This window comes from Theropithecus gelada, chromosome 17, assembly GCF_003255815.1.
Source record: "Theropithecus gelada isolate Dixy chromosome 17, Tgel_1.0, whole genome shotgun sequence".
In the NCBI taxonomy this organism is placed as follows: domain Eukaryota; kingdom Metazoa; phylum Chordata; class Mammalia; order Primates; family Cercopithecidae; genus Theropithecus; species Theropithecus gelada.
This window is the reverse complement of record NC_037685.1, coordinates 16211431-16226638: the sequence shown is the minus strand read 5'-3', so window position 1 is coordinate 16226638 and position 15208 is coordinate 16211431. Positions and strand designations below refer to the sequence as shown.

The 15208-nt window shown below is 39.4% G+C and overlaps 1 protein-coding gene across 1 annotated transcript in view; it reads left to right on the top strand.

Annotated features, from left to right (window-relative positions):
- Positions 1-15208, top strand: part of MYCBP2 (MYC binding protein 2, E3 ubiquitin protein ligase) — a 282706-nt gene extending 267498 nt beyond the window's left edge. Inside the window, exons 78-83 of the mRNA XM_025364179.1 lie at positions 1102-1290; positions 2421-2528; positions 3757-3966; positions 7659-7766; positions 8410-8575; positions 14384-15208. Of these exons, the coding sequence (XP_025219964.1) occupies positions 1102-1290; positions 2421-2528; positions 3757-3966; positions 7659-7766; positions 8410-8575; positions 14384-14499 (897 nt within the window). The 3' untranslated portion in view covers positions 14500-15208. The remainder of the gene's footprint in view (positions 1-1101; positions 1291-2420; positions 2529-3756; positions 3967-7658; positions 7767-8409; positions 8576-14383) is intronic.

Below are 15208 nucleotides of genomic sequence, written 5' to 3'. Positions count from 1 at the left end.
GGTCCATGTTCCCCTGTGACACCTTTACTTCACATGGATAAGAGTTATAGCTCAGCATCACTTCAGCGTCCTAAATGAATGTATTACCTATGTGAAGCGTCAAATGCATTACCAAAGTTGGAGAATGGGTCAAATAAAGCTCTCAAGCCCAAACCACACTCTTTTTGTGTGTTTCTCAGTTACCATGATCATATGTATTTAATGTCTACTTTTGTATTAGAAACAGTTAAAAATTTATGAACTGTATTTCCTTTATCCCTTACACACATTATTCACTTATTTCCTTAAAATACATTTTCAACATCTAAAAGTTCTTTAGTCCTGAACATATATAAACATATTCTATGTTGTCCAAATGTTTTTGGTTTCTCAATTCATTTAATAAGAATGTGGATATGCTCAGAGAGTGAGAGGTACCTTTTTTAAAAAAAAAAAAAAAAAAAACAAAACACGTTTTGGTGATGCAGGGAGTGGTGACTGGGAAATTATACATTGGGGAGCTTTTTTTTTTTTTTTTTTTGGAGACAAGAGTTTGGCTCTGTCGCCCAGGCTGCAGTACAGTGGCGTGGATCTCGGCTCACTGCAACCTCCGCCTCCCGGGTTCAAGTGATTCTCCTGCCTCAGCCTCCTGAGTAGCTGGGATTACAGGCGCGCGCCACCACGCCTGGTTAATTTTTGTATTTTTAGTAGAGACAGGGTTTCACCATGTTGGTCAGGCTGGTCTCGAACTCCTGACCTCGTGATCTGCCCACCTCAGCCTCACAAAGTGCTGGGATTACAGGTGTAAGCCACGACTCCCAGCCAGGAACTTTTTGCTTCATATCTGTGCATGATAACAAAGATGAAATTATAATTCACTTATCAGCATTCCCTTTATAGAGAGTGGCATTTTTTAAAAATCGCATCAAAAAAACCAGACTTTGTTAAGAAACCTAATTTATATTCAAACAAAGATTAGAAATAACTTTACTTTGTTGTTACTTGGCCTGCATAGATACTTCCTGTGGGAAAATAATCTGTGGAAATTTATATAATAAGGAAAATTACCAGAATGTGTGCCTTTTTAAATACTTGTGTAACATTGTAATTCATCTTTAACAGGAATATGCCAAGATAGCCTGTAGTAAGACGCATCCTTGTGGCCATCCATGCGGGGGTGTTAAAAACGAAGAGCACTGTCTGCCCTGTCTACACGGCTGTGACAAAAGTGCCACAAGCCTGAAGCAAGATGCCGATGACATGTGTATGATATGTTTCACCGAAGCGCTCTCAGCAGCACCAGCCATTCAGGTTGCCTCAGCTTTTAAAGTATTGAATGTATCCAGACATTAACATGGGGAATATATTTGTCAAATAAACAGTTGATTGAGGCCAGGCGCGGTGGCTTACGCCTGTAATCTCAGCACTTTGGGAGGCCGAGGCGGGCAGATCACAAGGTCAGGAGATCGAGATGATCCTGGCTAACACAGTCAAACCCCGTCTCTACTAAAAATACAAAAAAAAAAAAAAAAACTAGCTGGGCGTGGTGGCGGGCGCCTGTAGTCCCAGCTACTCGAGAGGCTGAAGCAGGAGAATGGCATGAACCTGGGAGATGGAGCTTGCAGTGAGCCGAGATCATGCCACTGCACTCCAGCCGGGGCAACACAACCAGACTCAGTCTCAAAAAAAAAAAAAAAAAGTTGATTGAAATTTTTTTTTTTATATCGCTAGGCAGAAGTGTTCTTTTAATCTGTGCATCTACCAGGCTAATGAGGAGTAAATTCTGCCTCTTTATGCTGTGCTTCCTATGTTGCATGCTCAGCATTAGTTTGTGAATTTGTGTGAGCCTCTATAATCAACAGAATGTATAAAATGTTCAGGGGGGATTATTAGATTATCCCCCAATAGCTAAGGCTCTTCTTAATTTCCAAAATCCAGAATGGTATTTTTACAACATTATATAATTGATCTATACATAATGATAAATACTTTTATACATATATAAGTTACTGTGCACTCAATAAGTTTTTTTAACTTTTACCCGTTGCTTATATTTTCAGTTCTCGTGATTCCAAGATAATAATAGTCTCCAAAACAAAATCATAAATCAGTAATTTCTTCTTCTTTCTGTGAGATACAAAATTGAATAATTTTACGTTTTTTCCTAACTTGGCTTACTTTATGTAGGTGGCATTAATATATGAATGGTAAAAAAGTAGGAGAAGCCGAAGGCCTAGTTAGTAGTGTCCCAATTTACTATAATGAAATTTAGTAAATAATAATGTCCCAATTTCAGTGTCCCATTGAATTTTCATTATAGCAAATTTCTTGATTTTTCTCTTACCTTCTTTAAGTAGTGCCTTGCATTAAATAATCTCCCAGTCACTCAACTGTTTATCATTATTATATTTGCTTATGTCCTTTTCTTTTCTTTATTTAAGCTGGATTGTAGTCACGTATTCCACTTACAGTGCTGTCGGCGAGTTTTAGAAAATCGATGGCTTGGCCCAAGGATAACATTTGGATTTATATCTTGTCCCATTTGTAAGGTATGGAAAGAAACTGAAATCGTGTACTTTCTTTTTCTTTTGTTCTTTCTTTTCACCTTTCAAAATAAACATATGTCAGCATTTCTTGGTTTCCTCTCCAGTTTACGTTTTATACACCAGTCACTAGCAATTTCTTCCATTCTCATTCATGTGGAATGAGAGAGATAGAAACAGAGAGAGAATATAATCTCTCTGTTACAATGCATCTCAAAACAGTAATTGTCCATTTAAAACTGATTACACTCTGTTAAACATATGACATGAAAAAGTTCATTTAAACATCCTGATGCATTAAGGGGCATGCATCTCTACTCTCAGACCACCAGAGAGGTCAGTTGACATAACATGACAACGACTACTAAAAAGAATGATCCTCTGGTGTTTGTAAAAACTGATACCTGCCATTAAAGAGTGAAATTGGAACCCTCAGTACCACTAGAACAGATTCTTTTAGAGCTTAGTTAAAACAAGGAGAAAGTTCTTGGCATTTTGACACGTTTCTACAAAGGTAGTCAGCAAGTAGGAAGTTGTTTTGGCAAGCTAATAATGATTAACAAAAAGCTCTTTTTAAAGAGTGTGGCAGCATTTTCCCTATTAATTCATCTTTCCTTTTTGTTCTATTAAGCTGTTCCTATTTTCTTATCTTCGTATTTGCAAACTAATATGAAGAGTATAATATGGAAAGACTTAGTACAATCATTGTCTAGATAGACAGGAATAATCAAAAAGATTGTAGTATTTTGCTCTCCCCTCTCATATGTTGCCGCAAATATTAATAGATACATGAAGGTTTTATAGCAAATACTACCTGTTCACTTCTGTCACCTGGCATTCTGCCTTCCCCTCAAGGAAGCATTACACACACGCACACACACACACACACACACACACACACACACACAGACAGCGTGTCTTATTTGTGGCAGCAAGGTAACTTTATTTCCACCATAGCTAGGGCAACAGGAGATATATTTCAGACTCAGGAAATATAAAGCTAATAAAATGGAATTTTCATTCTCTGTGTCCCGTTTGCCCCATTTTCCCTGCTCTTGGGAAAATATGGGCTTCTAAAGACTTTACAGGGTGTTTTTCAAATGACATTTTATTTAGAATATGTGTGCTCTGTGGTTATCTTCTAGCACAATGCTTGGCACTTAGGTGCATAGTAAGTATGTGTTGAGTTGATTGATAAATGATTCTTCTAAAGAATGTTCATTTTTTATTGCAGAACAAAATTAATCACATAGTACTAAAAGACCTACTTGATCCAATAAAAGAACTCTATGAGGATGTCAGAAGAAAAGCCTTAATGAGATTGGAATATGAAGGTCTGCATAAGAGTGAAGCTATCACAACTCCTGGTGTGAGGTTTTATAATGACCCAGCTGGCTATGCAATGAATCGATATGCATATTATGTCTGCTACAAATGCAGAAAGGTATGCTATAAATTATACTGAGAAGTTTTAAAAACTAGAGCTTACCTATATGATTAAGAATTCAAATTGTGCAGTGATATCTAATTATTCCATCTTAAGCCTGAAGTTAAAAAGATAGCTTGGTACAATGTTTCCCAATGTTTCCAGTAAAACTAGTTTACTTAACTTGTTTGGGGATTCTTTATTTAACCTGAACAAACTTTTGGAGACATGCAGTATTTCTGTATACAAGCCACTTCCCATCAGTAATAACCTGTTTGCCCAGGGCAATTCCTTCTCTAATAAACTTCTCTCACTTGACTCTGCTAACCATTCCTTCCTTAAAACTCTTAATTCCTTGGCTTCCAGGACAGCACTGTCTTTTTCTGTCCTCCTTCCTTCCTGGTCAATTATCTTTAACTACTTCTTTTTTTTTTTTTTAACCTACCCCTTACATATTTGTTTTCCCAGAGCTCTGTTCTTGGCTACTTAATAAATACTTCTTACCTTGAGTGACCTCTTTTACATCTATACCTTCACCTACCACGTATACCTTTATGACCTTCCAAAATTGTTGAGATTTAGTTACAAATATCCAACTGTGTACCAGACATTTGAATCTTTCACACATACTTCAGAGTTCACATGTCAGGTATTATATTCATCAGTCTTGGCCGGGCACAGTGGCTTACACGTGTAATCCCAGCACTTTGGGAGGCCAAGGTAGGCGGATTTCTTGAGCTCAGGAGTTTGAGACCACCCAGGGCAAGATGGCAAAACCCCATCTCTACAAAAACTACAAAATTTAGACAGGTAGGTTGGCATGTACCTGCAGTCTCAGCTACTTGGGGGACTGAAGCAGGGGAATCTCTTGAGTCCAGGGGGTTGAGGCTGCAATGAGCTGTGTTCATGCCACTGCAGTTCAGCCTGGGTGACATAGTGAGACCCTGTCTCAAAAAAAAAAAAAAAATGACTTTACCAGTCTCTGATCTTTATTGACAAAATCCTATCAATTCTGTCTCCAGATCTCTCTTGAGTCCTTTTTTCCTTCCATTACATCTCCAGCAAACCTAATCATTTTCCTTGATAATTACAGTAGCCTTCTTCCTGAGCTTGGGTGTAGAACCTGTAATTCCTCCATTGCATCCCTTACACTGCTGCTAATTAATACTTCTAGATCTGAAATCTAATTGTATCATTTTTCTACTATAATACCGTAGCCCAGTCTCCCTCTCCAGTCTCATCTCCGAAGATGCTATCATTTGCTCTACATTTGCTACAACATATCAAATAACTTGCATTTCCCAGACTCAGCCCTGTCTGCCCACCCACTGACACCCCCTGCCATTGCACAGTCCGTTGCTGTTCAAAGGATGCTCTTCCCTACCTCCACCTGCAAATTTTACTCTGACCTGGCACCCCCAGCCCCATACACACATGCTGTCATGCAGAGCCTAATCTGTCTTGTCATACCTCAGCCTTCAGCTCAGGTTTCACCTCCTCTGTAACATGCCTCCATCTCACTTCCATCAACACCACCACATGATTTTGGTATCTTGCAGGCGTCTAGCATAGTACCGCCTATTCTGCATTGTGACTACTGGACCACTTATCTCTCTGCCCCACTTGATAAGTTCCTTGAGTAGCATAGTACTGCCTATTCTGCATCATGACTACTGGACCACTTATCACTCTGCACCACTTGATAAGTTCCTTGAGGACACAGACTATGTTTTTTCATTTTTCCATCTCTAGTACTTGGCACTTATTAGATACAGAGTTAAGTGGAGAGTGAATAAATGAGTGAACGAATGACTACATGAGAAAGATGCATAGTCCCCCAGTGTAGCAAAAAGAAAATACAGGATGAATGGATGTCTGAGTAGCGAGATGATGGCTAGAAAGGCAGATAGATACGTGCACACCCAATAGTGTACATTTATGAAACTTGTATTGTTACAAATAACAAAATAGTATTTCTGTGTGTTTCATGTACTAAACATTATAAATGAATATTGTGCTATTTCAGAGTAGCGATCAAATGTTTAGGAAGCCAAGCAGAGGATACAGAAAAGTGAAACAGCTGGAGTAAGCAGTCCCCAGGACAAACCAAAATACTTCCAGGGTTAGGTTTAGCTGGTGAACGACCGTTTATAACCTCTGCATCAGTGGATCCTGTCTTTGAACCTGTTTTTCTAGTATAAGTAATAGATTTATATTGACTCAGTTTGTTTATTCCCAATCCGGACATAGCTTTTTGACTACGAGACATGATGTGCATGCAAATTGTCCCAGTTCCTTGGTGTCACTTATTCTCTGCCCAGGGCAAAATACAGATAAATCACCCATCATGATATTTTTATTTATTCATGATAATTTTATTTATTCAAATTCTATTCAATTGTCTGTATTGGAAATTGTTGAGTTCCTGCCTATTGCATAACTTTATAACTATGAGCAGTATTGTGAATAGAATTACCAAATTTGCCTTTTTTTTTTTTGAGATGGGGTCTCACGTTTTACCCAGGCTGGAGTGCAGTGGCATGATCTCAACTCACTGCAGCCTCCACCTCCTGGGCTCAAACAAGCCTTCCACCTGCGCCTCCTGAGTAGCTGGGACCACAGGTCCACACCACCACACCTGGCTAATTTGTTTGCTTGTTTGTATTTTTGATAGAGATGGGTTTTGCCATGTTGCCCGGGCTGGTCTTGAACTCCTGACCTCAAGGAATCTGCCTGCCTCACCCTCCCAAAGTGCTGGGATTACAGGTGTGAGCCACCATGCCCAGCCTGCCTTTCCTTCTTAAAAAATGTGTGATCAGAAGATGCTTAAAAGTACTTTTTTCTTTCCCATTAGCCTTGGAATTACGATTCTATACTAATTACTTTTGCAGTATTATAAATTGAGAATTGCTAAGCATATTTATTAAAATAGTAGAAGGGAATATATATTTTAACATTTCAAAATGAGAAAAGTTTCTCAAACTTGACCCTGAAAAAAGCATACCTTTTACTACTTAACATTCTGTTGATATTTATTTGGAATATTATGCTTTTTTGTCATTTTGTTTTAATAGGACAATGTATCTCCCTACTTTAAACGTGAATCCATTTGAGAATCGAAATAGCTTTAGGCCAGGCATGGTGGCTCATGCCAATAATCCCAGCATTTTGGGAGGCCAAGGCAGGAGGATCACCTGAGCCCAGGAATTTGAGACCAGCCTGGGCAGCGTAGGGAGACCCTGTCTCTACAGATAATTAAACAATTAGCCAGGCATGGTGGTGTGCACCTATGATCCTAGCTACTCAGGAGGTTGAGTTGGGCGGATCGCCTGAGCCCGAGAGGTTGAGGCTATAGGGAGCCATGATTGTGCCACTGTGCTCCAGCCTGGGCAACAGAGTGAGACCCCGTCTCAAAGAAACAGAGAGAGAGGAGGAAGAGGAGAAGAGAAGGGGAGGAAGGGAAGGAGGGAAGTAAGGAAGGGAAGGAAGGAGGGGAAGAAAGAAAAAGAAGAAATAGTTTTATTTTTTACCCTGATCCACCCTACATACAGTCAGCAATACGGGCATGCACTTGGCATTTCAAGGGATGCTCTAGTAGATATTAGTATTTTCTAAAACCCCTTGCTCTGACTTTCACTATGCCCATACTGTATCTCCCATGCCAGAGTTTTATTTTTTCCTGCTGTAATCTAGATGTGTTTTCTCCACAGGCATATTTTGGTGGTGAAGCTCGCTGTGATGCTGAGGCTGGACAGGGAGATGATTATGATCCCAGAGAGCTCATTTGTGGTGCCTGTTCTGATGTTTCCAGGGCTCAGGTAGGCAAGACATTGTATTAGAAACAACAGTTTAGAAATGTTAAATAATATTTTTTTAAAACAATAATATGGTGGGAATATAAATCAGGCTTTTCTCCTCGGTATTTTCTGATATTTGTTCAGTGTTGTATAATTTTTCACATTATTTCATATATATTATTTCCTTTGGGTAATTATTTTATAATTTTGTCTTCCATGAAATGATCACCATAGTTAAAACAATGTAATAAATTTACTTATTTTCTTAGTTTCTTAAACCTGCAGTGAAACTTTTAGGTTTTCCCCTCTTCAGTGAAATATTCCCAGCATATCTGTGAGATTATGAGAGAGGTTAATTTCATTAATTTTCAGTTTGACAGGCCATAAAGCATTCATAAAGAAATTAAGTAGCTTGCTTATTAAATCAGATAGATTATGATGGAAATGGGATTAGAACTTGGATCTTTGTCCAGACCTTTGGGCAGAGCCACATATTTATTTGTTAGTTTTCAAACATGTGTATCATCAGTTTTTCAATCAATCTTTAGAGTTATGTATGCCCTCAAAATATGAATTAAGGAGCTATCTATGTATATGCCTATCTTAAGTGTGATTGAAATAGTCTCACTATGATCTTGTGTCTGTCTTTTCTCTTTTGCTATAGATGTGTCCCAAACATGGCACAGACTTTTTGGAATATAAATGTCGCTACTGCTGTTCAGTGGCTGTCTTTTTCTGTTTTGGAACAACACATTTTTGTAATGCTTGTCATGATGATTTTCAAAGAATGACTAGCATTCCTAAGGAAGAACTACCACACTGTCCTGCAGGTATGCTTTCAATATTTTAAAATCACGATTATGATCTATATACTGTAGTTTTATGTAAACATTAATATGAACGCTCTTTGTTTCAAGTGACAGAAACTCAATTCAAACTAGCCTAAAGAAGCAGGAGGAATTCCTTGATCCTTGTAAGCATATGACTTTCTGGGTGAAGTAGGAAGCAAGCTGATCATCGTGAGTGAGGAGTTAGCTCTGACGGAGCAGATCTCTTGGGGAGTGAGAATGCAGTCTACTAAGGATTGGTGAAAAGATGGCTGTTCCACACTAAAAAGTCATATGAAGTTCAATATTACAGAACCATTTAAAAGGATTCAGTGGTTTTTTTTTTTTTAATGAAGCCTGGAACCATTGCCATAGAATGAACAAATGATTTAATCTAGAATGGCTGGGAATCAGCAGTGTAGTGAGCATCAGAAAGTCAAGGGAATTAAAGAAACCACTCAGAATACAGGAAAAATGATTGTCTATGAAAAGCAGGCTGAGGGGAAAGAAGTACGAAACCAAAAAGAAGCTAAAAGTACTGGAAGAGGACAGGAAGCTGCTGGAACAGTGAAGTGGAATACCAGGCTTCACGGAAGTGAGAGAAGTGGAAGGAGAGGTCCATGCGACCATAGGAGAGAATTTTACATATGATGTATCTGAAACTAGTGAAAATACATGCACAAGTACATACAACACAATATACCATGTTGTCAAAGCTGGAAAACACATACTGCCATCTGTTGCTTATCAGAGTGCAAGTGACAGACCTCTCTGGAAAACAGCCTGATAGTGCCTCTCAGAATTACCAGTGTATGAACCCTTCAGCACTCCCTCTTCAGGGATATAGCTACAAATGTGAGGACAATAAAAAAGGGCAAATGAACAAGGTTATTAACTACAGCATTGCTGTGATCATAAAAATGTATAAACAATGCTAGTATCCAGTAGGGTAGTAGCTAATATTATGCATCAGTAAAAAAAAAAAAAAAAAAAAAAAGGCGTTTCTGTGTGCTGATTTGGAAAGATATTTAGGAGATAGTATCAGATGAAAAAAGCAAATTAGACCGGGTGGGGTGGCTGACACCTGTAATCCCAGCACTATGGGAGGGCAGGGTAGGTGGATCACTTGAGGTCAGAAGTACAAGACCAGCCTGGCCAACATGGTGAAACCCCATCTCTACTAAAAATACAAAAATTAGCCAGGCATGTTGGCGGGCACCTGTAATCCAAGCTACTTGTGAGGCTGAGGCCGGAGAATCACTTGAGCCTGAGAGGTGGAGGTTGCAGTGAGCCAAGATTGCGCCACTGCACTCCAGCCTGGGCGACAGAGCTGTTTCAAAAAAAAAAAAAGCACATTGCAGAACAGGGTATGTAGTATGCTGCCTTTTGTAAGAGGGAAAATTAGACTATCTAGTCATATTTACATAGAGAAACCCCTGGAAAGATACTCAAGAAACTAATACTATTGATTAACTATTGGGAAAAACAAGAAAAAGATGAGGGTACCGGGGAAGTGGCTTCCAATCGTATCATTTTTAACAGTTTGATTTTAAACCATGTGAAACATATACTATCCATTTCAAAATAAAGATAAGTAGGGTTTTTTCAAGTATGACTACTTTTTACCATTTGCTCATGTCAAAAATTGTTTTACTGTTTCTCCTCAAATACTGTTTTTTTAAATAGAAGTAGCAGGCTTTGAAGGAAGCAAGGTCAGAATGATGTGAAGCCAAGGTTATGTAGGATGATAGACAGAATAGAGATGTGAGCCATGCATGGAGGGAGGGGATGATGTGTTGGAGATCAGCAAGTGAAGGGAGTGTGGAAAGGGCAGTATTCTAGATGACTCTAGATGACTTTAGCTTGGAGGAAGGGCAATTACTGAATGAAAGTTGTAGGTTGTGGTCTGGAAATAGGAACCAAGAGAAAAATCAGTCACACATTGTAACCATATGACTGGAGGAGCTTGGGAGATAACCAGCCTCCAGTTGAGAAAGATTTAAGGCAAGCAGTGTCTTCAGGGGAAATCTAGATTTTACTTAAAGTTTCCTCTGCCTTAAGAAACAGAAACAAGTATGCTAAAAATAAGGAAGTTAACAATGAAACAAGTTCAGAGAACTCAGTGGTGGGTAGTACCTGAGAGAGGAGGGTCAGGCTTCCCCTCATACAGTCACAGGATCAGGGCAGCCAACACAAAGGAATCACAGGAGGGAGGCAGGGGAGGAGCCAGAGTCGGCAGAAGGAAGGAATGACCTCGGTCCTGGGCATTTTCACACATACTTTCTCAATTTTTACAACCTACGAGGAGATGGTATTATCCCTATGTTATCAAATGGAAGACTGAGGGCTAGGGAGGTTAATGAACTGGCCTAAGAAGTACACTGAGATTGAGGTATACTCTCCCAGCCTCACACATCCCTCGAACTCATCCATTCATTTAGAGAACTGGAATAGAATAAAGGAGATCCCACAGGGATATGGGTAGGGAAGATGGCCATATACAGTTTACTTAGAAAGACAGAAGAAGCAATTCTCTAACCACTCTCAACCCTGTTAATTCCAATATTTTTAGATAATCAGTCTTCATCCGTTCAAGCCGCTATAACAAAATACTGTAAACTCGGTAGCTTATGAACAGTGGAAATTTATTCTCACAGTTCTGGAGACCAGGAAGTCTAAGATCTAGGAACCAGCAGATGAGGTGTCTGGTGAGGGCCCACTTTCAGCCTCATAGGTGGTGCTTTCTTGCTGTTGTGGAAGGGCAGGGGGCCTCTCCTGGGTCTCATTTATAGAAGAGCACTAATCCTATTCATGGGTTCCACCCCATGACCTCATCACCTCCCACAGCTCTACCTCCTAACACCATAACATTGGTGTTACTGTTGTAGTCTCAGCAGTGCACCAAGATATAATAGTCTCTCATTGTCTGAGATAATGCCCGGAGTTCTTTTTCCTATCTCCAAGATGATTAAGGAGCACAGACAGGAAGATGAGGTTAGAGCAAAAGTTTAACAAGCAAAAGAAGAAAGCTCTCTGCCAGCAGAGAAGGGGACCCAAACGGGGTGCTCCCTATGAGGCTGGGACCCAGGGTTTTTATGGACTGGAAAGGGGAAGGAATGGGCTTAGTCTCCCTGCTGTCTTGGAGAGAGCCTGACTCAGCTGGGCCCGGGACCTTGGCCCAGGAACCCACTGGAGCCCACTGTGCCTATGCCCACAAAAGGAGAGAGCCCCCTGATTATATGAAGGACAAAGGCATTTCTTTTTTTTCTTTTTGAGGTGGAGTCTCGCTCTGTCGCCCAGGCTGGAGTGCAGTGGCGCAATCTCGGCTCACGGCAAGCTCCGCCTCCCGGGTTCACGCCATTCTCCTGCCTCAACCTCCCGAGTAGCTGGGACTACAGGCGCCCGCCACCACGCCTGGCTAATTTTTTGTACTTGTAGTAGAAACGGAGTTTCACCGTGTTAGCTAAGTTGGTCTCGATTTCCTGACCTCGTAATCTGCCCGCCTCAGCCTCCCAAAGTACTGGGATTACAGGCGTGAGCCACCGCGCCCGACCGAACAAAGGCATTTCTATCCCAGGTCTTGTCCTTTATCTGATGGAAGGTTTTTCTATATGTGCAGCCGTGGGCATGTCTTTAGGCACAATGCCCTGTGCTAGTTCCCTCATCGGTGCCTGCAGCTTGACTTTTTTTCCCCAGGCTGCTTTTTATGTTATATGGGGATGAGGCACTGACCTGTGGACCTGGGGCTCTCTGGGGACCCTTCCCTTGCTATCTACCTAAGGCAAACTAACTCCTTTCATTAACACGTCAGTATATAAATTTGGAGGGGCACAAACACATCGAGACCATAGCATAATCCCTTTATCCATTTCTTTCTAAAATTTTTATTGACTACCTTCTCGTGCCAGGATACTTAATCTTCACAGCACCCCATGAGTTAGGTATTGCTGTGCCTGTTTTAAAGATGAGGAATCTAAGAATCAGAAAAATTAATTTTACTTCAGTTTCATATCTACAAAATGAGGATAATAGTTTCTGCCTCCTATGACTGTTAAGCAGTTAAGTAGTTGATATACTAGAACAGTGCCTCAGTAGTAAGCACTCAAATGTTTGCAGGTGTGTTCTCACTATTTTTATTTCTCACCATCATGTTGGATTATGAACACCTCGAGGATGGGAGCCATGCACTCTTCATCTTTAATCCCAAGTACCTGACAATGCCATTCATACATTAGGCATGCAGTAAATATTTGTGGAGTAAATGACTCATTTTTTTCCTTGAAAAAACCCAAGGGCTGCAGTTTGTGTCTCCAGCATTGATATGTTGTGTATCTGAACTAGATCTGCCATTGAGTGTCCCCATCTTGCTCACTCTCCCCCACCCACTGGTGGGGTGGACACCAATCTGCAGTGTGATTTGAAGCAGGAGCTACTGAACTTTCTAACAGGAATAGTTAACGTTCTAGCAAACCTCTGGCATCCTCCCGTGCTGACCCATCCTGGGTCTGTGCCTGCATTTGTCTGAGGTGGCACTCATTGCTACTCTCATGCCTGTTAGCTCTAACCTGAAGTTGACTTCTCTGTCTGAGATTAGCTGTCTTCAGTTTGACACTTACTCTCATGTCTTGGTCTTACTCTTATATGGAACTTACTTTTTATTCCTCTAGATCAGGCCTCAGTTTGTGGTTGTTCAGTAATAGTAGTAATAGCCAACATTTATTGAGTATTTATACTGTGCAGGCTAAGAGCTTTATAAATGCTAGCCTTTTGTCCATCGTGGTTTCCTTCTCTTATGTCAGAGATGTTTTTAACCCAGAAAAGGTAAAGTAAATGAGATGTCATTCCTCATTGATCAGTGTAAGCTCATTCCATCCAATCGCGTGATATTTTTCTCTCAAGCACAATCAGAATTTACATTTATTATTTTGAAAACTAGCTGTAGAAAACTAATGCACAGTTCCTATTCCTTCATCTACTATTAAATAGGGACTCTGCTTTCAAGTATAATAAGCCTAGCGTGTTCTCCTGACAAAGTAAGCCTCCTCGTTTCTAAAGAAACTAAAAATCTTTTTGAAATGATATGAAACCCATGACGTGAAGCACATTAATATAATAATTATCTTTTTTAAAATACTGTTTTGGGTACATTTTTATAGGCCTACTTTGATTATTACCAACAAATTCATATCTTCCCCAAAGTGTTTTTTCCACTTTGTATTTTATAATATTGTTCATATTTTTAAGCTGATCAATTTTCATTTTCCTGCTAATATCCTTCAGCTACTTTTAAAAATTACAGGAATCATTGGCCTTCCCATTTTACCAGTGTATGCTTTTTTGTCAGTGAAGATAAAAGGGAAAACACAGCTTCTTTAAACTTAAATTTGTTTTTACTTATAGAATATTCTACACAAAAATCTCCCTGTTTTCTATTCAGAAAAATAATGTTCTGCCAGACTAAATTGAGGGGTTTTGTGACCTTTTTTGTTCATTGCTCTTTGTTTTAAAATGATATATCTAATGCATTTATTAATAGAAAAAAATCTGTAGCTCAAAGTGATCCTCTCTAGGCAGGATATAGTAAGAGATCCCGTCACTTCTTCCATTATAAATATCTCTGTTATGTTGAATTTTTTGTAGTGAATATTTTTTACTTTTGTGATCAGAAGAAAAATTTCTAATTGTTATATTTGTATAACCATAGTGATGTTACTTCTTTGAATAACCTATCAGTGATTTATATGTCTATAAAATTTATAAGTGTGTATTCTTAAAACATTATTTTCCTTTGCCTCCTTCAAATTTATACAGGTCCCAAAGGCAAGCAGTTAGAAGGAACTGAATGTCCACTCCATGTTGTTCATCCACCCACTGGGGAAGAGTTTGCTCTGGGATGTGGAGTGTGCAGAAATGCCCACACTTTTTAGAACACTCAGATCCTTTGTCTACAGAGAGAAAAGTTGCCTTCATCCCCCAAGAGGATGCGGTAAAGTTTAAACTCTGCTCAGGATAAGGACGGGACCATTTTTACATCCATGAAAATGAACCATTCACAGTGCAAGAAGGATGCCAAATACCATGTACATAATTCTTGCTATGGAAAGTTTCCCCATTATTTTGGTTTATTTTCTTTTGAACAAATGACATCAAACTTGTGAGGTGTTTGCATGTGGCCATTACCGTCATTGGCCTGTGAAGCATTGGACATTTATAGATAATTGATATAAAAGAATTGCCATGCCCATGGGCTAAGAACGATGCTGGCTTTCAAGCAAAAAAGAAAAATAATCATTGTTTATTGTATACTGCCTTTTTGTAATCCTGTACAATTGCATCACGGGTGGGGATAAAAAGAGGAATATTCTGGTTTATTTCCTAGACTGTTATTTAAAAAAAAAAAAATTGTGTTAGGACAGCATATAAATGTAATAAGTATCACACTGTATATAAAGATATCAATGTTTGTCCTGTATAAGAATTACTAAATTACAAATGCAATTTCATTTAAACTTCTAGGTTAAGTTTGAGCCTGAAATTTTAATGAAGTGCAATACTGAGTGTGCCTCATTATCTTGCAGCTGTAAACATATTGGAATGTACATGTCAATAAAGCCACTGTACATTTTTATACAGTGA